The sequence below is a fragment of the Papio anubis genome, chromosome 16 (genome assembly GCF_008728515.1).
Source record: "Papio anubis isolate 15944 chromosome 16, Panubis1.0, whole genome shotgun sequence".
NCBI classification, from domain to species: Eukaryota; Metazoa; Chordata; class Mammalia; order Primates; family Cercopithecidae; genus Papio; species Papio anubis.
Genome location: NC_044991.1, coordinates 48,351,956 through 48,378,389, shown reverse-complemented (window position 1 = coordinate 48,378,389; position 26,434 = coordinate 48,351,956). Strand labels below are relative to the sequence as shown.

Genomic DNA, 26,434 nt, shown 5'->3' with positions numbered 1-26,434 from the left:
GGCGGAGGCGGAGGCGGAGGCGAAGGCGAAGGCGAGCCCCGCCCCACCGCGCACGCTGTGGTTGCCCTGGCAGCCGCCCCGTGCGTGGCCGAAGCTCACAATCAGCCCTGTCCCTGTGGCTCCCACCCCGTCCCCTGCGCTCACCTGCTCTGGCGCTCGCCCTCTGGGGACCCGGGGCCCATGGACATACACACCCAGTCCTGCCGTCCCGCGCGCCAGCTCTCCAGCCTTAACCAAAGGGACACAATTCACGCCTGGGCGCCTCCGCCGGCTCCGGGAGCCCAAGGTCGCGGCTGGGCCAGCGCTGACCATCAGGGGAAGAGAGCAGGAGGCTCCCCAGTCGCCCCAGCAGGCCCAGGCGCATAGGTGCCCAGAGATCCCTGGCTTCTGATCGCCCGGACGACTAAGAGGTGAGCGTGACACCTGGCCTTTGCTTTGACATTACATCTCTACTCGCTCCACTCCTCTCTTCTCCAGATTTTTCTGGAAACTAAAAAGTGGAAAGCACAGTAGAGAACCCCCAACATGTAAACTATCGCTTACACTGTGAGTGAGCTGAAACCCACAAAAGTTTGTTGTATTCATAAGGAGCCTACATTGAAGGACTTTGCTAAATATTTTACAAAGATTATATATCATTTCCTTTTCACACAACCCCATAAAGTGGGCACCATTGCTATTCCCAGTTCACAGATTCAGAAACTGAGGTACAAACTAGGTAGGTAGCCTGTCCATATTTATCCAACTAGTTTGTGTGAATAATGATACAGGGAAGGGAGGATCACAACAGATTTCCCCACCTTAAACCCTACACTCTCTCCACGGTACCAAGCTTGTCTTCATCCATTCCGCTTTCTAATGATCCTCCCTTGTCGGATAGCCCCCTTTGAGAGTTAGATGACCTGAACACACGCACATTCCCACAGATTTTCGGGTAATTTCCGAGTATTCAGACCCCGAACATGGACCTCAAGTCAAGACATTCTGCTCTATTCCACTACCTTGGTAGATGGTTAGATGTGTCTAAGGTGGCCCAGGGTCGTGCTGGCGAAAAGTGCAGGTGTGCTTATATGTGGAGGACCCTATATGCTGCTCAATTTATAACGTAGGACCCAAGGGCTACACTTGTGTGATTTCCTCCAGTGGGATGAGCTCTTGGTCAGTCTTAGCAGTTGATTGTAAAGTACATTACACAGGGTGCTGCCCTCTCCCCTAGCACTTCGGGGCTTTAGCTGGGAGGGAGGCAGTCCACAGGAAACTGACCCATGGAACCTATTGAATTCATCATTGTAGCTACTAATTAATTCTCCATTAGGGATGAATGCTAACAGCGGCAACGTTGAAGTCCCTGATTGGAAGTCCCTATTTTCACAAATCAAGGGGCATTGATTCAGTCCAATCATTACCTGTGTAGGAGCATCTCACCCTATTCTGTAGATGACACATATACATATGCAGTATGATGACACTGCACCTAATCGGAATATGACTGATAATAATAAAACAATTAAATAGCAGCTGAGGTGAATGTCACCAAGCCGTGCAGCAAAGTCCAAGTGGATGACTCTGAGGCAGCCTCAGTTGGTTCCCTAGTCCACCACATGTTATAAACAGATTAAAAGGCAAAGGAGGCCTGGCCCAGTGGCTCACACCTGTCGTCCCAACACTTTGGGAGGCAGAGGCGGGTGGATTACCTGAGGTCAGGAGTTCGAGACCAGCCTGGCCAACATGGTGAAACGTGTGCCTACTAAAAATACAAAAATTAGCCGGGCGTGGTGGTGGGCACCTGTAATCCCAGCTACTCGGGAGGCTGAGGCAGGAGAATCGCTTGAACCCGGGAGGCAGAGGTTGCAGTGAGCTGAGATCACGCCACTACACTCCAGCCTGGGTGACAGTGCGAGAGTTGAGCTGAGGGTCGAGGGTCATGGGATAGGACGAGACACCAGGGAAGTGTGTGAGGTCAGAAAAGAGTCTTGAGGACCTAGCCCTGGGCACCCAACATAGCCTTCTTGAAACAGGAGTCAGCAAAGGAGACTGAGAAGGAGTGGGCAGTGGTGTTAGATGGAAGCAGGCAATGGGGATGTTGCGGTGCCTAGAGAGACACGTTTAAAGGAGAGAGCTGACTGCCATAGAGAATGTAGGTGAGGGAGCAGGCTTGTGATGGAGAAAAATGGTGCATAGTTTCAGCTTTTGTAGTAAGCTGGAATCTTTTCATTGCAAATTTTGGAAACCCAGCTAACTAGCTTATGCCAAAATAAGGTCGTGGGGGTAGACGATATATTAACACATAAAGTGGTAGATGGCTTCTGGCACCATGGAATCCATGTTGCAACTCATGCCATCAGTCTCAGTCTCTTTCCATCTTCCAAGCATGGACTCTCTCTGTGGCACCTAAGAGAGCGACCTGCAACCCCAGCCCCACACCATGACTGCTTAACAACTTCAGCAGAGTAGTCTTCCCTCATAGTTCTGGATGATGGGCTGCTGATTGGTTGATGTCTTTTATGCACGTATGTTTGAGCTTCAGTGTACCCAGAAAGGGACGGTTCCCTCAAATGGGCCAAGCCTAGGCCACAGACCCTTTCCTCTGGCAGGGAACAGAAGGGACAGCCCCATCCAAGCAACCCGGATAGGATTCCCTATGTGATAATGGGATTCTTTTTTCATAAGAAATGAAGAAAGAAAACCAACTGGGCATACCTAGCATGGCCTGCTACTCAATCCAAAAGATTATTTTACCTCCATGCAGGGAGGTAAAATTACATACTAGAATGCCCATCACAGTTTAACAGGGGGATTGTTTATGAAGATTTGCAGTTGCCTTGCGGCCATTTAACTACATCTTTTCCACTTAAGATGACATAGGAATCACTCATCACATCTTTGATATGTTACAGAGCCCAGTAGATTTCTGTGTATAATGAACACCTCAAAAGTATGTTTTTATAACACCTGAAAACTATTAACACCTGTATGATCTCTATATTGTGCTGGTATGAAACCATGTAGCTAGATGGTGGGAACTCGAACCCTTACCATGGCAATTTAGTTAACCTCAGCTTCTTCATGGTAAAATGGGCAAGTGTGGTGAGGAGGGAAGGTTAAATGGATAATAAGAAAACCACCTGGCAAACTATTTTTAATTATGATAGAAGATTTGTTTTGAACTGTTTTAACTTTATGCCCACTGAATATTTTTGGTATTTATGTGTAAATCCTATTTTCTGAACATTTCATAAAAACAATCTCTGTTCTTAAGGAAGGTCCGAAATATTGTTATTTAATCAAAATGAAGATGATAAAATTAACTTTGGGTTATTTTTCTTTTTTGTTGCTTCAGTTTTACTCTTGGTCCAGAAAGCATTTTCAAGGAGCTGGTCAAGCATGGCTTTAGTAGATAAGAGACTTGAGAACTTACAGATCTACAAAGTCCTTCAATGTGTGCGGAACAAAGACAAGAAGCAGATAGAGAAGCTGACCAAGCTTGGATACCCTGAACTAATCAATTATACAGACCCCATTAATGGACTTAGTGCTTTGCACTTAGCCTCAGTTTCCAATGATATTGATATGGTCAGCTTTCTCCTTGACCTTGGTGCTCACCCTGATGTGCAAGACCGAATGGGCTGTACTCCTACAATGAGGGCTGCAGAACTGGGCCATGAATTGTCAATGGAAATATTAGCAAAGGCAAAGGCTGATATGACTATAGTTGATAATGAAGGAAAAGGTAAAAATCCCAACATCCTCCCCAGCAGATTGCAACTCACTTTGTAGCCAGCAAGCAATAACATGGACTCTTTTTGTTTTCCAACTTTAGAAGTGAATTCCTTATGGTTTTAAGGGAAAGGCTAAATTCTCACCCCTATATCTAAACCTACTGTCTCCTCATAGAGCATTTCTTATTCTTTTTTTACATTTTAGAATTTCGGGCAGTACTACACCTAGGACTCCAAAAGGATTTTGACCCCCTCCATAGCAAGTCTGATGTAGGAAGGACTCGCACTTGGAAACTTGAAAGGACTAAAATCAATTCTGGCATAAACTCCAACTTTCTAGGATCGTTTAAAAATTTATTTGGAAATAAAACTTCAAACTTTAGACAATTATTCAGGTGAAAGAGCTGCACTTTCACACCTTTAATCCCATCATCTCAAGACAATGGTCTGAGAACTTCTTGCCCAAATAACTTAAGGTTCAGGCAAGAATTGACACAGCCTCATAAAAATAACTGAGATAATTACCGATAAGCTCAATGTAAACTGGTAGGTTTAAGCAGTTGTCCTGAGTCGCTACAAATACAAAGTCGTTAACATCAGCCCTGCAGTGCAGAAATGAATCTCATTTTATAATGTGAATATTTACTGACAAGAGCAAAATCTACTTTTCTAGTTCTCTCCAGACTTGGTGTTTGATATGATTACTTGCTTAGAAGAAAAGAGGACAAAGAAAAGGGATAATTACATATTTAATTGTACCATGTGACAAAATAAACTTCAGATGCATTCAGGGGCCAAATGTGTTTTGAAATGGTAAATCCTGAAAAAACAGTATCCTCTCAAAGCTCTATAGAATGCCATTCTACAGAGGGTGTTCCGTGGACCACTGAATTGCCAGGATGTTGAAAAGTACTACAGGCAAAATTGGTTTCACGGTCGCATTAATTAGAGACACATTTTAGACATGTATCTTTCGCATTGTTGGCTGAAAAATGGTGACATTTTCCATATTTATTTGACCACAAAATATATATATTTTTTAATGGCATCTTATATGCCTGGAGGTTTGTGGACTAACCTTTGGGAAACACTGTAATAGAGAAAAGTTTAACTTACTGAGTTTGAAACAGAGATATAAATCACAAAGAAAAAAGAAATTCTATAGCATAACAATGTAAAAGTGTAATTTATTTATTTATTTATTTATTTATTTATTTATTTATTTAGAGACGGAATCTTGCTCTGTCGCCCAGGCTGGAGCACAGTGGCACGATCTTGGCTCACTGCAAGCTCCGCCTCCCAGGTTCCCACCGTTCTCCTGCCTCAGCCTCCTGAGTAGCTGGGACTACAGATGCCTGTCACCAAGCCCAGCTAATTTTTTTGTATTTTTAGTAGAGACAGGGTTTCACTGTGTTAGCCAGGATGGTCTCCATCTCCTGACCTCGTGATCTGCCTGCCTCGGCCTCCCAAAGTGCTGGGATTACAGGCGTGAGCCACCACACCCAGCCAAGTGTAAATTTTTTTAAAAAAAATAAAGGTAAAATTGGAAACAAGGTCGAGTAAATATTTGCAGCAAATGCAACAGGCATATGGCTAAGGGAAACAAATCTCATGAGCAGAACTGAAACTATGAAAGGAAACATAAAATCTTGTTTCACATATAAGCTTGTTAGGATGCCTGCAGCCCTCACTCTGCGTGACCCAAGGTACTGCCCATTGTACAGAGTATATTGTCTCTTCCCCACATCAACAAGCCTCACTCACCTTGCACATCCCTCAGTTTGGCTGCCAGTGGCCAAACTGCTTTGCTTATTCTACAGTACCCTCTCTGTCATTGACGTCCTATTTTCCGGTGACTCATGTTTGACTCACTGTACATCATTTCTAAAGGATAACTAAACATTTCAATGGCTAAGCGGGTCTTTAGGATGTGAGACATGCCCTAGGCCTAAGCTGCACTTTCTCTTTGAACAATTTTACAGAATATGGAGAAGGTAAAGCTCTACGCCAACATATTCTTTCTTATATGTTGTCTTAGGGAATTAATTACAGCGTGGAATTATTCTCCTTAAAAGTTAAGCTATAATAGTTCCTTATAGCACCCATTCCCATTCCACTGGTTTTCTCATGTATAGGAATGTGACCTCAGTCCTCAATGCAGTCTGCCAGTTCTATGATAAGGTACAATATTTTTCAAACTTGTTTTCCCTTCAGTTTAGGAATGCTGATTCATGTTCTTTGTGGCTTAAAGAGTCAGCCCAGATACAGTTCAACTGTGTGTTGTACATGCCATTATTATGAAATGTTCATTTCATAAGTGGCTCTGGGCCTTTTGTAATGAATTCAGCCGCCTCGGGTATTATGCTTAGGTTGTTTTGTTGTTGCTGTTGTTGTTTTGGTCTGTTCTTACCTTCTATGTCTTGCTCTGTCTTTGACTTTCTGTTTTCAATAATATCCTTGACCATCTTTTCTTTTTTTTTTTTTTTAAACTGTTCTGAGTAACCCTATTTTAGGTACATCGGTTTATATAAAATATATTTAGGTTCTGATTTTCATATACATTTTATTTTTTATTTTAATGGTGGAATTTATCCAATTTATAGTCATCTAGATTTACCATAGGTTTGGCTTCAGAAACATCATTTATTTTATATTGTGAAGGCAAAATATATCTAATATATAAAAATATGTGAAAGTATTGTCACATATGGTCCATATATTTGTTTTACTTTGCTGTATATGCGTGTTTTTCTTTATATGCTTATAAGTGTATTTTCTAAAACTGATGGGCTGTTTTTAGTTATTTTAATGGTTAACTTGATACTTCATATATCTTTAAACCTGTTTATTGAGTTAGCATCTTAAACAGTATTCATTGATTCTTTACTCTGATTAGTAAGATTAGTACAATAGTACAAATGAGATAAGATTAGTACAATAACCCTTCCTCTTACTTCTGCTACTTCCCTTCTACCACTCAATTTTATAGTCAATTATAATTACTTAGTTCTTTCAATGATTCCCTTTTAAATAATAAGTACCTTTTACTTTATCTCCTTACCTGCTTTAAATAATATCTCAGTCTTAGCCCTAAACGATGAGAAGATCAAATACTTAAACTATTTCTCCTTCCTTCCCTTCCCTCCAAATTTTTGATAAATTATATTATTTTTACATTATTATGAATTGCAGTATATATTTCTCTATCTAAAATTCCTAAGGTGACTTAGCTTTGGTTCTGCGGCTAAAGAGATCCAGTATTTATAACTGTTCTTTTAGTCACATATTCTCTATTGATCTGTTGGAAAACTCACTTTTGCCATCAAGTAGTTTAAGTCACTTCTGTGGACTTATGTCCCTGACTACTTATATCCTTAAGACTATACATGTCTGTTGCTTTTATATGAACAAAGTCTTGATTGGGTATAAAAGTTCCCTGGTTTTTATCCCAAGTTATAGTGTAGAGATCCTTTAATTATACTGTAGCATTGAATGTTGTTGTGATAAGTTTTTGAGGGCAGCTGGACTTTTCCCCTTTATAGATTAGTTGAATTTTTGCCTGGATTCTCATGAGACACTTTCTTTGCCTAGCTTTACCTAGGCATACCTTGTTGACTGTTGTTAATCAACTTTTCCTGAGACCCAACGTACCCTTTTAATCTTACGATTCAGGTCTCTCTTTGCACTTTTATTTTAGAACAAGTTATATTTAGTTTCTTTGCTATCATGGAAATGAATTAGTAATTTTTCCTGATATATCTTTTCTAGTATGTACCCTTTTTGCTTGGCTTTCGTTATCAGGTTCTTTTTTCCTTGCAGTATTTTTTTTAATAGGTTGCATAGTAGTTTCTTTTTTGATTATTCTTTGAATGAAATCCCTTTTTGGAATGAACCCATTACAAAGTCAGTTTGGAGTTTGATTGTTATTTACCTAGGACTTTCTTAGCAACACTCTGCCCTGGGTGTATAACAGTAACCCTGATGTGCAGTATGCTTTTGACATGGATTCTATTGAGAGCCTGTATGTTACAGGTCCTGGGTGTAGGGATTTCGCATTTTCCTTTCTCCAATAGAACAAAATGATTTGCTAAAATGGCAGAGCCACTTGCCATCTAATTTTTCATCTCTTTACTGCTATACCGACAGCCTGCTTCTTACAAACATGGCCAGTCTACACATTTCATCACCCAGTGCCATCTCTTTTGCCATTCTGCAGTTTTAGAGGGGACCTGGGGGCTTACCAGTAGCCCTTTGGCACACATAGCTATAGCCCTGCTCATTCCAAGAAGGGACACTCAGGGTACGTACTGCAAGATGCCAAATACTCAGGGTCAACAGGGTTCACCTGTCAGCACTCCAATTCTTCCATAGGCCAGGTCCTATCACATGTGGTTGTGACAGTTTTCTAACTATGTCAGGAATTAAGATTTTTTGTTTTTGGTTTTCTGTCTTGGTGTTTTAGTTGGTTTCAGAGAGGAAACCAAGACAGCTATGCCTTTAACTAGCTAAGTATGATTTTTAATAATTTTACTTTCCTTCCTGTCAAATATGTATAGATGTTAATTAAATACTCTCTGGGGATTTTATTTCTCTGCAGGTGTTTTGTTTTACTGCATTTTACCAACTAAGCGGCATTATCGCTGTGCTCTGATTGCCCTTGAACATGGTGCAGATGTCAACAATTCTACCTATGAAGGAAAGCCAATATTCCTTAGAGCTTGTGAAGATGCACATGATGTTAAAGATGTGTGCCTGGTATTTTTGGAAAAAGGAGCCAATCCCAATGCAATCAACTCAGTATGGCTATTCTTGTGATTACAAATATTTCTTGTTTCAATTACAGCATAGTATAATCTTTGCATTTAAATACGATGACATTATCCTGTTAGCTGATAGACTGTTCATTTTGATTCAAAATACTTGAAGATGCTATACTTTTATTGTCTTCATATTGCTGTGATTCTGCAGTCTGTTTCCTAATTATGTTTGGAAATTTGGTATTTATTATGCATAATGTCAAGGTACCATTATAGGAAATAGTAAAAAATGCATTGCTGATGCCTAGTAGGATTTATCTTCTTAGAAAAAAAATATATAGTTCTGCCGTTTCTTTTTTTTTTTTTTTTTTGGAGACAGGGTCTTACTCTGTTGCCCAGGTTGGAGTGCAGTGGTTCAATCTGGCTCACTGCAACCTCTGCCTCCCAGGTTCAAGCAATTCTCCTGCCTCAGCCTCCCGAGTAGCTGGGATTACAGGTACACACAACCACGCCCTGCTAATTATTTTTTGTATTTTTAGTAGAGACAGGGTTTCACCATGTTGGCCAAGCTGATTTCGAATTCTTGGCCTCAAGTGATCTGCCTGCCTCTGCATTCCAAAGCGCTGGGATTACAGGCACGCCCAGCCTAGTTCTGTGGTTTCTTGTATCAATTTTGTTCGCTCTCCTTATTTGGCTAATTTCGAGTTTTCTTGTAATTGCCTTTTCTTGACACTAAACATTGATTTTCTTCTCATTAGAAAACACCTATGGGCCGGGCGCGGTGGCTCAAGCCTGTAATCCCAGCACTTTGGGAGGCCGAGACGGGCGGATCACGAGGTCAGGAGATCGAGACCATCCTGGCTAACACGGTGAAACCCCGTCTCTACTAAAAATACAAGAAAATTAGCCGGGCGAGGTGGTGGGCGCCTGTAGTCCCAGCTACTTGGGAGGCTGAGGCAGGAGAATGGCGTGAACCCGGGGGGGCGGAGCTTGCAGTGAGCCGAGATCGCGCCACTGCACTCCAGCCTGGGGCACAGAGCAAGACTCCGTCTCAAAAAAAAAAAAAAAAAAAAAGAAAACACCTATGACCTAATTTTATATTAGGTATTGATATTTTATCTCTTTTTCTCCCCTTTTATTCTGCTTTATTTGCAAGAAATACATTTTTAGCATGATATTCTCACAGGGGCATGCAGTGTGGTCTTGACTTTGATTTTAGAATTCTACGTTTTGGGTACTGACCCATTGTACTTGCTTAATTTTTCCTCTCTGTTACATGAAACTAAGAAAAATGTAGAGAACTAAACTTGTAAGTGTAAGGCTAAGGTCAAATGGATTCAGGCTGTATTTGTACTGATTCTGCTATTTAATATGATGGACATAAACAGCATCTCATCCATTTCATATCCAGTCCACAGGCCGCACAGCTTTAATGGAAGCATCAAGAGAAGGGGTAGTGGAATTAGTTCGAGGCATACTGGAAAGAGGAGGTGAAGTGAATACATTTGACAACGACAGGCATCATGCTGCTCATTTTGCTGCTAAAGGAGGCTTTTTCGATGTAATAATCTATTCTTTGCTTTAAAATTAGTTGCTAAAACTTTTCTGTCCTTTTTCTCAAATTTTTTATATGTCATATAGATTACACTAAGGCAGACATTTTTCTGAGTTACCTATGTTGTTTTCATCTTGATTTCCCCAAATAATTCTAAAATTATATTTTTAAAGGCCTTTATCTCTTTAGTTTTATGTGTTTGCTAATTTACTTATTTAATGTTATTCATAATATTTTTCTGTACACTCAGTGATAACAATTTAAAACTTCTGCCAGCTGGGACTGCTGTATTTTATGCCTTCATTATATACTAGAATCTTCAAACTATGATGATCTAATTATGGGAGAACAATGCCCTCATATTCTTATCTCCGTGGTGTTTGTGTGTATTAGATAATGATATACCTGAATTTTAAACTCAAGTATTCTGATTACCTAAACATACAGCAAAGAGTATCTCACTGATACAGTAACATTGCAGAAACAAAATAAAAATTAACACTATTTTTTAAAATTCTGAATTCCATCTGAAATTTCTTTACTCTATTTTCTTTGAGTTTTAACACAGTTATCTTCATTTATATCACTATTTTCCCTGCAATAAAAGTATACACAAAGATAGAAACCATATTTGGTAAAGAATTTTCCTCCTGGATGCTGTTTTCCATGCTCTGATACTTTCTTAAATTACCTACACTAACAAAAATGGTAGTGCCCCCTCTAAGTATAGAGTTTTCTATGCTCTAGATCAACGCCATTTAATAGAACTTTTGGTGCTGCTGGACATATTCTATTTTTGTGCTATACAACACAGTACAACACAATGGCCACGTGGCTTTTGAGTACTCTAAGTGTGGCTAGTGAAACAAACAAATGAAACTTAAATATATTCAGTTTAGTTCATTTCAATTTGGATTTTCAAAATCATACGTGGCTAATTGATAATGTACTGGATAGCGCCGGTCTAGCTGTCAGTCTTTAGTTAGTAGATGTACATTCCTATTCCTCCACAATATCCGCTATTTATTTTACAGATATTGAAGCTTCTTTTTGCCTACAATGGAGACGTGGGGCTGATTTCTTTAAGTGGGAACACACCACTTCATTACGCTGCCATGGGTGGTTTTGCAGATTGCTGTAAATATATAGCTCAGCGAGGTAAAATCGTCTAGCAATTTTGTGCTTGAAGTATTTTTGATTTACCCATATCATAGATAAGCAGAGAATTTGGGCCTATCACTTGTCAGTGGCTTATTTTTTTCTATAGCAAAACCTCACTCATATGTAGAAAGAAAATTGAAAATTATTTCTCTGTTAAATCATGAATCTGGTTTTAATGATGAAAATCTGTTTCTCCAAAAATTTTAAGTTATTGTTAAAAACCTAAAGGGGATTGTTCCTGAACCAGCTAATTATTAAAATACTTACGGTTGAGGGCAGGATATGGTGGCTCATGCCTGTAATCCCAGCACTTTGGGAGGCTGAGGCAGGTGGTTCACTTGAGGTCAGGAGTTCAAGACCAGCCTGGTCAACAAGGCAAAACCCCGCCTCTACTAACAATGCGAAAAGAAAATTAGCCAGGCGTGGTGATGGCGCCTATAATCCCAGTTACTTGGGAGACTGAGGCACAAGAATCACTTGAACCTGGGAGGCAAAGATTGTAGTGAACCAAGATCATGCCACTGCACTCCAGCCTGTGTCTCAAAAAACAAACAACAACAAAAAACGTACAGTTGATTAAGTTTCTTATTTTAAAAATGCCAACATCAGTCTAAAAAAGGACACACACTGAAAACCATTTGCTTTCATTTGAATTTTTAATTAGTTTATTTTTAAAAATATTCCTTGTGTCAAATGCAAAGATAATTTTTCTGGATAATTTGCAGTTATGGGGAAAATAATTTGGGGAAAAACATGAAATAAAAATTTTCGTGGAAAATTTGAAATGTAAGCAGAATTTTTAACTTTAGATTTTCCTGTAGCTTTTAAATACTAATTTAGAAATATGAACTATATCATATATAGCTTAATGAGTTTCTTAAAATGAAAATATTAGTTAATTATATTTAAGGATATGAATTAATTTTTGTTAATTACTTACTAATTAAATGCACATTAAAAGCTTTTTAACTCTGTTAGAACTGCATTTTGCAGAACTGTATATATTTTTTCTAGTTTATGAGATATAGGCAAAAATTTAAAGTCCAACAACTCTATAATAGAGCAAAGAAAGTGTTTTATTTTTCTGTCTTCCACATAGACACAAAATTTTAGAAGTCACTAAAATTATAGATAAAATTAACATGCCCACATAACTATAATAGCATAATAACTATCCATTTTTACTTGTATAAATGTATACTTTCCCTATGTCCCCAGTGTGATAAACCCTTTTAGCAAATGAGGAAAAAATATATCAAATGCAATTTTGGTTCTCTCAAACTGTCTTAATTGTTTGAGAGATCTGTCTCTATTGGTAGTTTATTCTGACATTTCAGATTTAACATTATGCATTATTATTATTTTTGTTTTAAAGATGGAGTCTGGCTCTGTCCCCCAGGCTAGAGTGCAGTGGCCGGATCTCAGCTCACTGCAAGCTCCGCCTCCCGGGTTCACGCCATTCTCCTGCCTCAGCCTCTCGAGTAGCTGGGACTACAGGCGCCCGCCACCTCGCCCGGCTAGTTTTTTTGTAATTTTTAGTAGAGACGGGGTTTCACCATGTTAGCCAGGATGGTCTCGATCTCCTGACCTCGTGATCCGCCCGTCTCGGCCTCCCAAAGTGCTAGGATTACAGGTTTGAGCCACCGCGCCCGGCCAACATTATGTATTTCTAAAAACTAAAGATCCACTCAGGTTGAGACAAATTTCTTTAACTTTAATATGTTGATTTATTTCTTATTGGGACAAATATCACACATACTCTATCATTTATGTATTCCTGGAATAAAGTCACAGAAAGTAAACGTTGAGAAACCAAGAACCAGAGCCTGGGTCATGCAAAAAGGCCTAATTCAGTGATGCAGAAAAGATCCATTTTCCTAGAAGAATCAATCATAAGGTTATTTTAAAGCTAATATTTGAAAATGTTCTGAGTTCTGTGTGTGTTTGGAAATATAAACACGTCACCAGATCCTATGTGGGTGACCCAGTTTCGCAGCAGAAGTGTTGTCAGTTACATTTTCACCTTTAGAATCTTACATCTCAGGCAATCAGAGCAGCAAGAAACCCTTAGCGATCAAATGCTTGTTTCTGAATAAGCTCCCTGGGTTTAGTGTCTTCTGTACTTAACTGTAAAGCATTTGTGCTGGCTGGATACGTTTCTCACATTTCCTCATGATAGTCCTCTTTCGCCCCCTCCTCCCCCTGCTGGGGCAATTGACAACTCCCTGTAAGCATGTGAGAGCCACATCCAAGGGCAGAGGAAAGGAGCTCAGGGAGTCCTCCTCCTCCTCTTCCTGGGCCCTCAACTCCCTGATTCTGCAGCACCAGCCAGCTGGAAGTTGAACATCTTTACCACAGAGGAGCATAAATCTCACAGGGAATGAACAGATCTTTATTTACTAATCATAAAGGAGGAGACAGAAAGCTCCAAGTCAAAAGGACAGGAAAACTGCCTTTAGCTCTTTTAAGTGGGGTGTTGGAGTCTTTTATACACATGGAAGTTTCTAACTAGGATTAAGCTGGAAGCTGCAGAGGGTAAGCTAAAGCAGGATGAAAATCCTTTGGTCCTTAGTGCTGGGTGAACACAGAAGAAGTGGCTTGAGAGGTGGGATCAAAACCCCCCTGACACCCTCAGTATGCAAAATAAATAGCTAAATAAAAACAGCATATCAGAATTAGTATGGAATTGCACTATGGAATTACTATGCTATGGAATTACACTGTAGAGTCACTCTTCTTATAACTATCCAATATAGAAATTGTGGAACCTTTATTATCCCAATAGCCTTTTTTAGTTTTTCTACTACTGGTAAAATTACCAGTCTTAGTATAAAAAGTGTGTGTGTGTGTATTAAAATAGATTTATGTGTGTGTGTAGTAAAATAGATTTATTTTCCTTTTTTTAATTTTTATTTTTTGATAGAAGTGTATATATTTGTAGAGTATGTTAAATGTTTTGATATAGGCATACAATACTTAATATTATCACATCCTCTAGAATGGGGTAAGCATCCCCTCAAGCATTTATTCTTTGTGTTACAAATAATCCAATTACACTCTTTTAGCTATTTAAAAACGTACAATTATTATTGATTATAGTCTCCCTGTTGTGCTATTAAATAGTAGGTCTTATTCATTGTTTCTATTTTTTTACCCATCGTGTAAAATTTTAATTTTTCACAATACTAAGGAAAGTGTTAATCTTGAAAAACATTGTCTGACTGCTTCTTCAAAGTCTTACTTATACATACACTTATTATAGACAACACAGTCTTTTTGGTAGCACTAAATGGATTCCCTAACATGTTCAGAAAAGTTTCTTTCTTTGGTGAATATTTACAATTAATGTTGGTCTCATCATTTTGTTAAATAAGGACCAAAAAGGAAAATGAATTTTAATATCTAACTTGCACATAAATATAATGCTGAACTCCTCAGATTTAATTACAAATTACTTTTTCCTCTGTGAAGGTTGTCCACATGGCCATACCACAAAACAGCAGATTACTATAAATGACATTATTTAATGAAGAATACGGAAAAAAATAGACTTTAAGATTATACACAGATTTATAGTTTAAATCATTCAAAAGGAAGCAGGTATTCTGCTGCTTTTCAGGTTCAGATCTGAGTTCATAAGGTCCTAGGTAAGCTGTTTGAATCCAGCTTCTTTCCAAATTCAAATGTGTCCTTGCTCTTTTCCTGTTGGCCTGAAGTCCCCTGAGCAAGTGTACCAATATGGTATGTGTTTCAAATATCTCTAGGGATCAATGTTCTAATCCTATTGTAAATTGTAAACTTATCTTCTTCAGAATTCACCAAAGTGATACTCACAGAAAAAAAAAAAAAAAAATCACAGCTCAATTTTGTAATTATAACAGCAAAATGTGCACATCTCTATATACATATAATTTGGGGACACTTTTTTTTTTTTACTAATCATGAGAAATTAAGAGAACAGTTGGATGAATGTCACTTATTAGCCATGCAAATGCCTTGGCACCATTCGTAATTATGATGCTTTATGTTTTAGGATGTGACCTGAAATGGAAAAATTTAGATCATAAAACGCCCAGGGCTGTGGCTAAGGAAGGCGGCTTCAAAGCAGCAAGCAAAGAAATACGCCGAGCAGAGAGAATCGCCAATAGACTAGCCAGGCCGGGAGCCAAAAATCCAAATCCACTGTGGGCCCTTAGACTGCACGATTGGTCCGTAGAACGTGAGGCTTTCCTCCGGGAAGCCTTTTCGGTTTTAGACAGGGGTGATGGGACCATCAGCAAGAATGACTTCGTGATGGTGTTGGAGGAAAGGCAAGAGTATGCGAGCTCAGAACAGCTGACTGCCATTGCTCAACTTCATGAGAAAACTCGGGGAGGAGGGGTCAATATTAATGAATTCTTTAAAGGAACCAGATATTTAAACAAGTCTTTTGTATTAGGATCTTATGGACCTAAGAAAAAGAAAAAAGGGATGGGCAAAAAAGGAAAGAGAGGGAAATTTGTCTTACCCCTTCCAATTTGCGTCATTCCTGAGTACGTGTTTCCACGCCGGCAGGATGGTGGGCCACCGTATTACATGATTGAGACCTACAGGAATGTCACTGATAACAGCCGGTTTAACAGAGATCATCCCCCAGAACATCCCATTCAGGATGACTCTGCTTGGTACATTGATGATTCAGAGAAAGTATTTTCAAACATTAATATTATCACCAAAGCAGGGGATCTGGCTTCTCTGAAAAAGGCCTTTGAATCAGGAATACCTGTGGATATGAAGGATAATTATTACAAAACTCCGCTAATGACGGCGTGTGCAAGTGGGAACATAGATGCGGTCAAGTTTCTTCTTGAAAAAGGGTATGTGTCTCAGTCGCGTGTGGCTTAAATTTTCATGAGTCTTCACATTTCAAGGAAGTGAAGGGACGACAGAATTTCGTAATATAGAAAAGTGCTACTTTATTAAAGTCTCTAATAAGTTAAGGCTTTAATGTATAAAAACCTTTTATTAACACTTAATAAATTATTATAGGCTTCATTAAAGAATGTTATTAAGGAATGCTTTATTAAAATGCTGATTTATTATATGCTTTATTAAAGTCTATAAAATGCCCTATAAAAGGTATGTGTTCATATTATTGATGGCTAGGGTTAGAAAAGGATAATTTATGTTAGATTTATGTTATGTTAGATTCCTAGCCCCTTTATTAAAGCCTGTAATAGATTAATTAAGCCTATAGATTTTATATGGGAAGCCAGGATAATGGGAGCATAGGATTGTGTGTGCACAAAGATATTTTGCCAATAGCAATTATGCACGAAGTGAAGGCCAGTAAGTGTTTACTCGGGGTAAACAGTCTTCTGATTGTTACTGGCCTTCTGTCAGTGGCAGCACAGCTCAGTCCTGTCTCACAGTCTCACCTAGATGGTGTAGAGTCACTTTTTAATCTGCCTCTATTTGAGGATCTCGACAACTTCAAACAAGTGGAATGGTGGCTATAACAACATGTTTTGGTCCCCAAACCTGCTGCCCTCCTCCAGTGTGGGGCAGCCTTTTCCTTGGTCATGTACATATCTTTAAAATATCAAATCATGACATTTTTATAATACTTAACTTTTTAGACTACAACAGTCACTTAGGTTTAATTCCTTCTTCTACCATAGTTGTGTAACCTGGGTGAGTTTCTTAATATTTTTATGCCTCAGTTCTATCATGTACGTAATGAGACTGTAGTGGAACTCATGCCACAAGATTAGTTGAAGATTAAATGAGTTCAAATATGTAAAGCTCTTGTTAACACAGTTATTTCATACTTGAGAAATAAAGTACTAATCTTATTAGTACTTTAATGTTAAAGAAAGATTCAAATTTGTATATTACCAAGAGAGCAACTAATGAGAATATGAACTTTCTGGACAGTGAATTTCTAAAAAGGACTAAAATTTTAAATAATACATCGTAATATTTAGAATTTTAATAATGAAGTTTCATTTAAAAATGTATTATATGCAGAGAAAGTAGTCACAAAATGAAATAATATAACTTTTATATGTCCTGTCAACTTTTATCTTCATTGGATCTAGTTTTATAATTTTCCTTGATTTTAACCTTTGCAAAATCGTAATCCCTAGAATCTAAAGTGCCTTTTAATGTAGATATACACAAAGAAAGTTAAGACTGCCAAATAATACAGAACAAAGAGGTTTGAAGAAAAATTATGGCACAGAGTTTACAATTTAGCAACTTGATAGAACTCTATGAAATTTTACTTTGCATTTTTAGTGTCCAGTCATTGGAAAACCAGTATTTTTAGCTTGTTCATCTATCTTATTTTACAGAGCTAACGTTAATGCAACAGACAATTTTCTGTGGACTCCACTTCATTTTGCATGCCATGCAGGCCAACAAGACATTGTTGAGCTTCTTGTTGAATCTGGAGCTTTCATAGACGCAGTTTCAATCAACAACTCAACTCCTTTAAATAGAGCCATTGAAAGCTGCAGACTGGATACTGTAAAATACCTACTTGATATTGGTGCTAAATTCCAGCTGGAAAATAGAAAAGGTATGTGTTCATTTTATTGATGATTAGCATTAGAAAAGGAGAATTTATGTTAGATCCTAAGCCCCTTCTGATTCTATTCTCGTAGGCTTGCATTGTCCACTGTGTTCTTGGTGCAAACACAAGCCTGAGTTAAATGTTATGGAAGTTTGTCTTATACCAAGTGCTTCTCCACTCATTGGTGTTGGAGGGCCAATTCTTTATGTTTGCAATCTTTCACGGACTGAAATACTTTTGTAAAACATAATAAAAATTATTTATTAGAAAAATAAAATGAAAAAAAATGGAAGGCCAAACCTCTGTTTTTAATATTTAAATTTTAATGACAGAAAATTATATTAAGTTGCTATAAACATTTGTAAACACTTAGTTTCTGTACTTACTTCATTATGGATCAGTAACTATTAGTTTGTGGACTTGCACCAGTTTGCAGATGACACACTGAGTTATTACACTGTTATGGCTGTTAATTACTAACAATTACATACTCTATAGACTTTGGATTTCTCTTAAAGCTGGACAAAGTAATTCCTGAATTGAGGCTTCCCTGACTCTAGGAAGTAAACACACGACCTACCTTGTATCGTAAATACCACACAGGAAAAAATTAAAAAATCATTTTAATATATTTGAGCTCCTTGTTTGGAAGTATCATTTTCCTACCTTGGAAACCACTGCTTCCTTTGACTGAGTGAGCATCGTACCTCTGGTTGGTTCAGGCTGCCTCTGAGTCACAGGTACTACTGCACCTGTCCTGCCTGATGATATTGTAGGTAACATATCGCCCAGCCATCTGCCTGGAGCACCTGTGGCCCCCAGACCTTTTGGAATTTCCCTCCTTACATCAAGGAAAGGGGAAGATAATGTAAAATTATCTATCACATACAAGGAAATTTGCACAATGTGGGGAGAAAACAATCAGTTTGATATTTAAAATGTAATATAATGTTTCCTATTACTCTTTAAGAAACATAGTAAAAAAAAAAAACTAAGGAAAAAATAATTTTATGTATTTAGATGGCACTATAAATCATGGGATTTTAAAGCTGGGACCACCATAGAGAATATCTGATCTAGCTCTGTGAACTTCCCTTGTATATATACAACTTGCTTTAGGAATCACCCTTATTAGGGCAGGCTTAGAGCTGATGTGCTGAGATATTTTTCTACATGGTTAATCATTAATATGTTTATAGTCACTCTGAATTTATGTTTATGTTTCAACAGGGCATACTGCCATGGACGTTGCAAAGGCATATGCTGATTATAGAATAATTGGTATGATTAAAGAAAAGCTAGATAACTTGCCAAAACCAGCAGAAAATCAAAAACTAAAAGGCAAGACACCTCCTATACTGAAGACTGAAGGCCCTGAAATTAAGAAAGAAGAGGTAAGAAAAAAGGTTGACTACCCATTAGTAACTGGAACTCTTTAAAAATCTGTTTTGGGGAAAGCAGAAGCACTATTTACATACTGTTATACAACATGGGCAAGATAATATGCAGTGCATATTTTCAATACCATTATTATATAGTACTTTTAAAGAAATACATAATAAAATTATTATCACTGAAGAGCCTAAAAAGTACTCACTGCAAAGAAAATCCATACAAAAACCAAATGGGTTCAGCCAAATACAATTGGAATGTTGAAAAAGAAAAGCAAAACTGGTACTGGATTTGTATATATTTGGTCCTGAATTATACAGATTTGATGAGATGGTCCAAATAGGGAAGGAGGCTAACTGTTATGAGGAATGAAGTAAAGCATGGTTTTTCTTCATTTTGGTCTCATTGCCACCATATCCCCTTTCATTGCCCACCATATCCCCTTCCTCCCACCTGCCACCTCCACCAAGGAATTTTAATGAATACCACTGAATTCTGGGATGTGGAGCCATTGCCACTAGAATATCCCACAAAATGATTGTAGAAGGTTTTCAGCATTTCTGGTAATTGGGAGTGATTTGGAACGTCTAAAGTGCAGCAGAAGGTTGAAGTTATTGCCCATATGAGTTACTGAGACATCAAGACTTTACCATTAGCAGGAAACCCCTAAGTGTGTCTCTAGATTGGAAGCTTTTTTTAAGGAAGCAGATTTACTGGAGGCACAGGACAAGAGATGAAAGTCAAGAAGGAAAAGTTTTAGTGTAATCAAATTGGAAAGGGTTGGGGAAATGTAGGTGGTAGGGAGTAGATAGGATGAAGGGATTATAGACAGACAGCAGAATTATAAACATGGAGGATGTTAGGATGGCAAAAGGTGAAGGAGGATCAGTCAACTAAAATTCTTTTTTAGTAGGCCACAGATCAAGGATGGGTATCTCGAAGACTTATGTGATCATCTACCAATACTTCTAATTAAAGTTAAACAAGGCAAACTATCTCTCCCCATCCCCAAAGTTATAATAATATACTATTTTATCTCAAGTTATAATTGCACAGTAGCATTTTTCATTTTTTTTCTGGCTTCAGAGTAAGATATGAAACAGCAAATAATGTTGGAAAGTCAATATAGATTTTTACAATTTATAATTTTTTTGGCCTTGTTTCCAGGAACCACTGTCATCAATTTATGGTGTACCAACCACATCAGAGGGAAAGAAAGTACGGAAGGATAATGTGGTTCATCTCAATTCATTGATTACCAGTGGTTATACTAAGAAAGTGGATATCACATTTATTCCACGGAGGGTAAGTGCTTTGAAAAGATCTTCATAGCGTGGTAGAAGCTCATAATGTCATTTTTTCAAAAGCTTTTTATGTAGAATATTCAAACAAATCTGCACAGTTTATCTTTCATAGTTACTATTTGTGAATGTTCTTTTGCCAGGTTCTGCTACTTTCAACTCAGTATGCCCAACTAATAACTCCCAGCATCTGGTTCTCTTGCTATTACTATTTCTGTATTGAGATTTACATTTTTCTTGAAAGGTTGAAGTCTTTCTGAATCAATGGCATGTTCTGCAGCTGTTTAATCTCTAACTCCTAAGGATACTTTTTTTTTTTTTTTGGTACTTCTCAGACCCAACCCTTCTTTGTACTTACTACTACCAGCTCATGCAGGAGTTTCATATAAATCAAGACTGGATTTATTCAGTAGCCTCCGAAAATGTCCACAACTAAAGAGGTGGAGACATATTTTGGAGAAAGGAGCTGTCTTTCCATTGGCTGTCCAACCAGTCTGAGCAAGCAGCTCCCCTCGCCTTCTATTATAAAAATAATTTTGACTTCTACATGAGACATATAAGTAGTAAACCTCAATGATCTTCTAATTTCTTTGCTTCCCTGTTTTGGCATCCTGAAAAACGAACAGCAGCTGGTCTGAGAATAACTGGCCAGAGAAGTAACTGAAGAACATTTCCGACATTAGTTGTCTAGACAGTCATCATCAAAAACAGTGATGCTCATGTAACCATTACTGTCATATGGGGGGGGGGGGAAGAAGTTAAAACACATCTAAAAGTAAATTTAATAGTTTTAAGTTAAAACTGTAAACAAGCTTTTAAGTTAAAACTGTGTATTGAAAATTGTCTGGATATTAGCATATTTACTGGCTGTCATACTCATACCTGCTTGGGCATGGCTATTTTTCTTTTTAAGATTTGGAGTCCTGAAGCCACAACAGCAGAGCTGATCAGGAAGAGGGAACTACGGCGAGAGAGGTTTACACATGAGGTGGACTTCGAAGATTTTATGATGCCTTTTCAGAAGAACATCACAGAGAAAGCTCGAGCACTGGAAGCTGCCTTGAAGACCTAAGTTATAGCAGTTACTTCTTGGGGTAAATGCTTTGAGGCCCAGGGACCAATCTTTGGAGAAAGTAGATATTTCCATCAAAGCCAAAGCAATCCATACACCAAGAACTTCTTACCAAATGTTTCGTTTTGCTTTAACAACTATAAATATTCTGAGCTGTCTAGAGAAAAGATGTATGTGATTTTGAAATGAATGGTATGTCATTCTGGATAAATCCCCAAGCCCCTTTATGAATGTAGTGAAGTACATGGCATGTGGGTTATAAACATTGCTGTCAAAAGATTTACCAGGTCTGCATCATCATGCTTATTATTTTTTTAATTGTCCCTTTTTTTCATTAAATAGAGACAGAGTCTCACTATATTGCCCCAGCTGGTCTCGAACTCTTGAGTTCAAGCAATCCTCCCAACTTGGCTGTCCAAAGTGCTGGGATTATAGGCATGAGCTACTGTACTCAGCCTGTTTATTGAAGATACTTTTCTAGTGGAAATTGATGAAAACAATTTAGGTTTTGGAAAAAGAAGTAATACTTAATCTTTTAAGGAAGGAGCTTATTTCTCACATGCCATTATAAACTGTGTGCATTAGATACCTTGGGTTGAATACACTTTTAACAGCCCTAGCTGTTAAAAACCCTAACCCTAGATAGATAGGCCTAGCCCTAAATAGATAGATATTCGGTTGGTGCAAAAGTAATTGAGGTTTTTGCCATGACCTTTAATTGCGGCAAAAACTGCAGTTACTTTTGCTCCAACCTGATAGCTAGGTAGCTAGCTAGCTAGAAAGACAGATAGACAGATATATAGACGATAGATAGATAGATAGATAGATAGATAGATAGATAGATAGATAAGATTTATTGCAAATAATTGGTTTACATAATTTTGGGCACCAGATGGTCAAGTGCTAAATTTATAGGGTAGGCTATCAGGAAGTGCAGGCTTGAAACATGCAGGAGCTGTCCCTGAAGTCCACAAGTGGAATTTCTTCTTCGTCATGGAAACCTCAGTTTTGTTCATATACCTAAATACTTCAGTATGTCTTTCCTAACATAAAAGGCATCCATTTACCTAACCAGATTACAATTGTCAAAATTTCAACTGTTGTTAAAGTGACTGATGGGATCAGGTTCACCTAGATTATCTAAGACAATCTCCTTTACATGAAGTCAATGAATTGTAAAAGTTGCTTGCATGTACACAGTTCCTTCACCACAACACCTAAGATTAGTATTTGATTGAGTTACTGGGTGCTATAACCTAGCCAAGTTGAGACATAAAACTGACCATGTCTGGAGGTGTACTCTGGAGTAAAAAGCTAGCTGAGGCGTTACTCACACCAGGAAATGCAGTGGGTACTGAACAGGAGCTCCAAAAATATCCAATGTCTCATTGACAGAAAGAAACCACTTTAGAATCTGCCTTACCAGAAGGCACCAACACCAGATTACAGCTCTATCAGTCACATATGGATTAAACCCCTTTCCTCTAACCTCCTCCCTCTCTTTCCAACCTTGGAGAGGGTCCTTTCACAGGAGCCAGTCGGGGAGGAGAAGGGAAGAGAGAGAGTGAAGCGTGTAACCAGGCCCACCCCTCTGAAGGAGACAGACCTGAACAGGAGTTGCTTACAAGCGTTGTCATTTGGAGCCCAGAGATTTGCTATTACAACTAAATTTTGTCTGTTTTGTAAGGTTTTGGTTTGGTTTTTTGTTCTCTCTTTTCTTTTTGTTTTGTCATAATTTCATATTTATGGAAAAGTTGCAATAATTGACAAAGAATTCTTATATGCCCTTTACCCAGATTACCTAAACATTAACCACTTACCACATTTGCTTTATCTCTTTCTCCCTCTACATACGTGTGTGTATGTTTCATTTTTTTCTCGAACTATTTATGTGTCAGTTGAAGACATGATAAAGACATGACGTTCTTTACATGATGTATTTGTATTTGTGTGTCAGTTGAAGACATGATGTTTTAAATATTTCATTGTGTATTTCCTGAAATCACGATGTTCTTTTGCATAACAATATTATCATTGGCAAAATAAGGAAATTAACACTTAAATGAACTATTTCATCTATAGACCTCATTCAGATTTTGCTATTTATCTCAGATTTTGCTTATTTATACTTTCCTTTGCACTCCCAGGTAATGAAATACGTTCGCTTGTCCCATCTCTTTGGTCTCTTTTAGTTTAGAACAGCCTGTTTTTGTTTGTTGTTTGCTTGTTTGTTTATGACAGTATATAAGAAGAACACAAGGCCGTTATCTTGTAAAATGTCTCTCAACTTTGGTTTGTCTTATATGTCTTCAAGAATAGATTCAGGTGATGCTTTTGAGGCAGCAGTGCTGCAGACATCATTGCACCCTTCTCAGTACATCATATCAGGAGGCACGTGATGTTGATACACGACGTAAACTTTAACTGCATTTGCAGTTGAGAGAAATGTCAATAAAAGTAAAGCTGCAGTAATAAATCATAACTGCAGCAAATTAACTGTAGTACATACTGTACAACTGTAATAATTTCATAGCCACCTCTTGTTGCTATTGTGTTGAGTTCAATTGTTGCCTTTTCTCACGCTTACTTTATTGTAAGAATACAGTATTTTATAACATACAAAATACATGTTAGTTGACTGATTATGCTATGGGTAAGGCTTTTGGTCAGTAGTAAGCTATTAGTATCTAAGTTTTTGAGGAGGCAAAACTTATACATGGATTTTTTACTTCAAGGAGAGTTGGTGCCAGTAACTCTCTAGTAGTTTTCCTTGTACTTAATGAATATCTGATGGATAGATACTTTGAAACTATGGAAATTTCCTTCTACTTTCACACTTTCACCTACTAATTTTAGCGTCCATGGAAGATTCTTGCCTGAAATAATTATCACAGTGACAGTTGCCATAAAATAACTTCTACATTTTATCATTCTTTCCATTTCTTACTTGGCCTTTTGCTGTTGGGCAGAGCTTTCTTTTCTTCCTTATTAATTTATGTACTCAAATCGGTATAGACTCATGCATTCCTTTTTTATTTAACGGGAATTATATATGTGTGGGGACCAACTCAGAACTCCAGAGTTGGTATAAAGATTATTTCAAGCCAAAGACATTTGAGATTTAACATACCATATGCAGAGGGAAAAAAAAAAAAAAAGCCTTCTCAGACCTTTGCTTATCTGACTACAAGCAGTAACTTCTAGGAAATAAGGCTGCCATAAATTCCTCTTCAGGTTTGATCTACTTCTAGAACACAAGTAATCCTACCCCAAATCCCTTCTCCAGAAGTGTTTTATGGCCCCGAAGGAAATTTAAGGACCATTTATACCTGCATAGATAAACATTATCACATAATTTTTTATCTTCTGTTCACCTGAAAACTCATGTATCTTTTTAAAAAGTCATTGTTCTTACATAAATGTCTCCTCCCCCTCCCCTTTGCATATCAAGATGATTATAAGCCACCAATTTTAACTATCCCTTTGAGTTACTCATCACTGAGTTCTCCCAAGTGTATATGCCTTGCATGCATAAACTTTTTTTCTCCTGTTAAAATGCCTTTTGTCAGTTTAATTCACAGGCTCCAGGCATTGAACCTAAGAAGGTAGACGAAAATTTAATCCTCCCCTATGTGATCCTTTACTCTCATTATTAATTTTCATGCTCAAATTGTCCCTGATTTAACTAGTGGAAAACCCTTCAAGTTGGCTCCTGATAAAAATACATTTTGTTTTCTAAAACAATCAGAGGACTCTTTATTTCTTGAATGTGAGGGAAAATGCCCGCCTTTAGCTTTGTTCAGGAACAGGGAAAATGAATTTGCAACTGCAGATTTTCAGAGGCGATAACTTTCTGTTTTCACTCTAGTGAGTACAACATTTTTAAAATGTCAGTTTGATATATAGTGGTGTCCTGGGATCACCTTCAGCCACTTGCAAATATAAACTGAGAGTAAGCATTAATGTTAGGTCCTATTAACTCTCTTTCCCCACATACGGAGTGTTTGTATTCATTTTAATGGCTCAACATGTTTAAAGGGGAATTGTGTGAGGGGAACAGTCACACAATTAACTGAGTTTATTTGGAATTTAATGCTAAACCCAAACATAGCAGAGTCACAGTTCTAACAATGGCCCATAAGAACATCAGTGCTATTCAAAGAGTGGTCCATGGGCCAGCAGCATCGTCATCACAGGGAGCTTGCTCCCGCTACCTGCTGCCCAAAATTATAGTTCTGAAGTCCATATGAGCGTAACGAAAATTTTGTAGAGTAAATCTTACTGGCATAAAAAGACTGTAAATGTTGCATGAAAAGTACCTACATTATAAGTAGTATAATATCAGACTTGCAAATGTGCAACATGTACATAAATAGTAATTTTGCTGGGTTTTTATGAGTTATCTGACCTTTATTGTTTTATTTTGGCTTACCTGTATTTTCTGTTTTTTTTTTCAATGTACACGTATTACTTTGGAATTAACAATTTTTTTAAAAAAAAGAAAGAACAGAAGTTAACACCAAAGTCCATAATACCAAAGTGAGTTTCTTAGTATTTGCCTCTTTTATGCCTTTTTGTGCATTGCATTAAGATTCTCTCAGAAGACACGGAGCCAAGAATTCAGGAGCAAATAATGTGTGAAGGAAGGGCTCCCAGGGGAGAGCAGTGTGGTGTGAGGGGTATGAAACAGGACAGGGAAATGAAAGGAGACAAACAAGGGTGCGCTTTCAGATGAAGCCACAGCTTCTGAGTAGCCTGTGGGGAGCTGTAGCACACAGACAAGGAGCTGGGCTTCCAGGTTCCTGTATCAGCCAGTAGCTGCAGGCTTGAGGGTGTACGGGCGAGGCTGTTCCAGTGCTCGAGGGCAAGTCTGCAAAGGTCATGGTGGAACTATTGGCTAGAAAGCATGCAGAAGCTGTAA

General features: G+C 38.1%; 1 protein-coding gene across 2 annotated transcripts; it reads left to right on the top strand.

The window, feature by feature from the left end:
* The first annotated feature begins 68 nt into the window (after positions 1-68).
* ANKEF1 (ankyrin repeat and EF-hand domain containing 1) lies at positions 69-23,448 on the top strand. Of its 2 annotated transcripts, XM_003905069.4 has the most exons (10): positions 69-410; positions 3,341-3,730; positions 8,317-8,516; positions 9,888-10,037; positions 11,066-11,189; positions 15,226-16,048; positions 17,528-17,754; positions 18,979-19,142; positions 20,308-20,445; positions 21,355-23,448. In XM_003905069.4, the coding sequence occupies exons 2-10, from the start codon at positions 3,385-3,387 to the stop codon at positions 21,511-21,513; spliced, it is 2,331 nt and encodes a 776-aa protein (XP_003905118.1). In that variant the 5' UTR covers positions 69-410; positions 3,341-3,384; the 3' UTR covers positions 21,514-23,448. The 2 variants fall into 2 exon arrangements, with proteins under 2 accessions (XP_003905118.1, XP_031512413.1); XM_031656553.1 differs by lacking the exon at positions 3,341-3,730 and having other exon boundaries at positions 109-410.
* The last annotated feature ends 2,986 nt before the right edge of the window (positions 23,449-26,434 follow it).

What these genes read in the sequence shown, in the direction of transcription:
- ANKEF1 (XM_003905069.4), top strand. Translation starts at nt 3,385, where the DNA reads ATGGCTTTAGTAGATAAGAGACTTGAGAACTTACAGATCTACAAAGTC. An exon ending in AGTTGATAATGAAGGAAAAG is followed by an intron (nt 3,731 to 8,316) that starts GTAAAAATCCCA and finishes ATTTCTCTGCAG; the next exon opens with GTGTTTTGTTTTACTGCATT. An exon ending in CTGAAATTAAGAAAGAAGAG is followed by an intron (nt 19,143 to 20,307) that starts GTAAGAAAAAAG and finishes CCTTGTTTCCAG; the next exon opens with GAACCACTGTCATCAATTTA.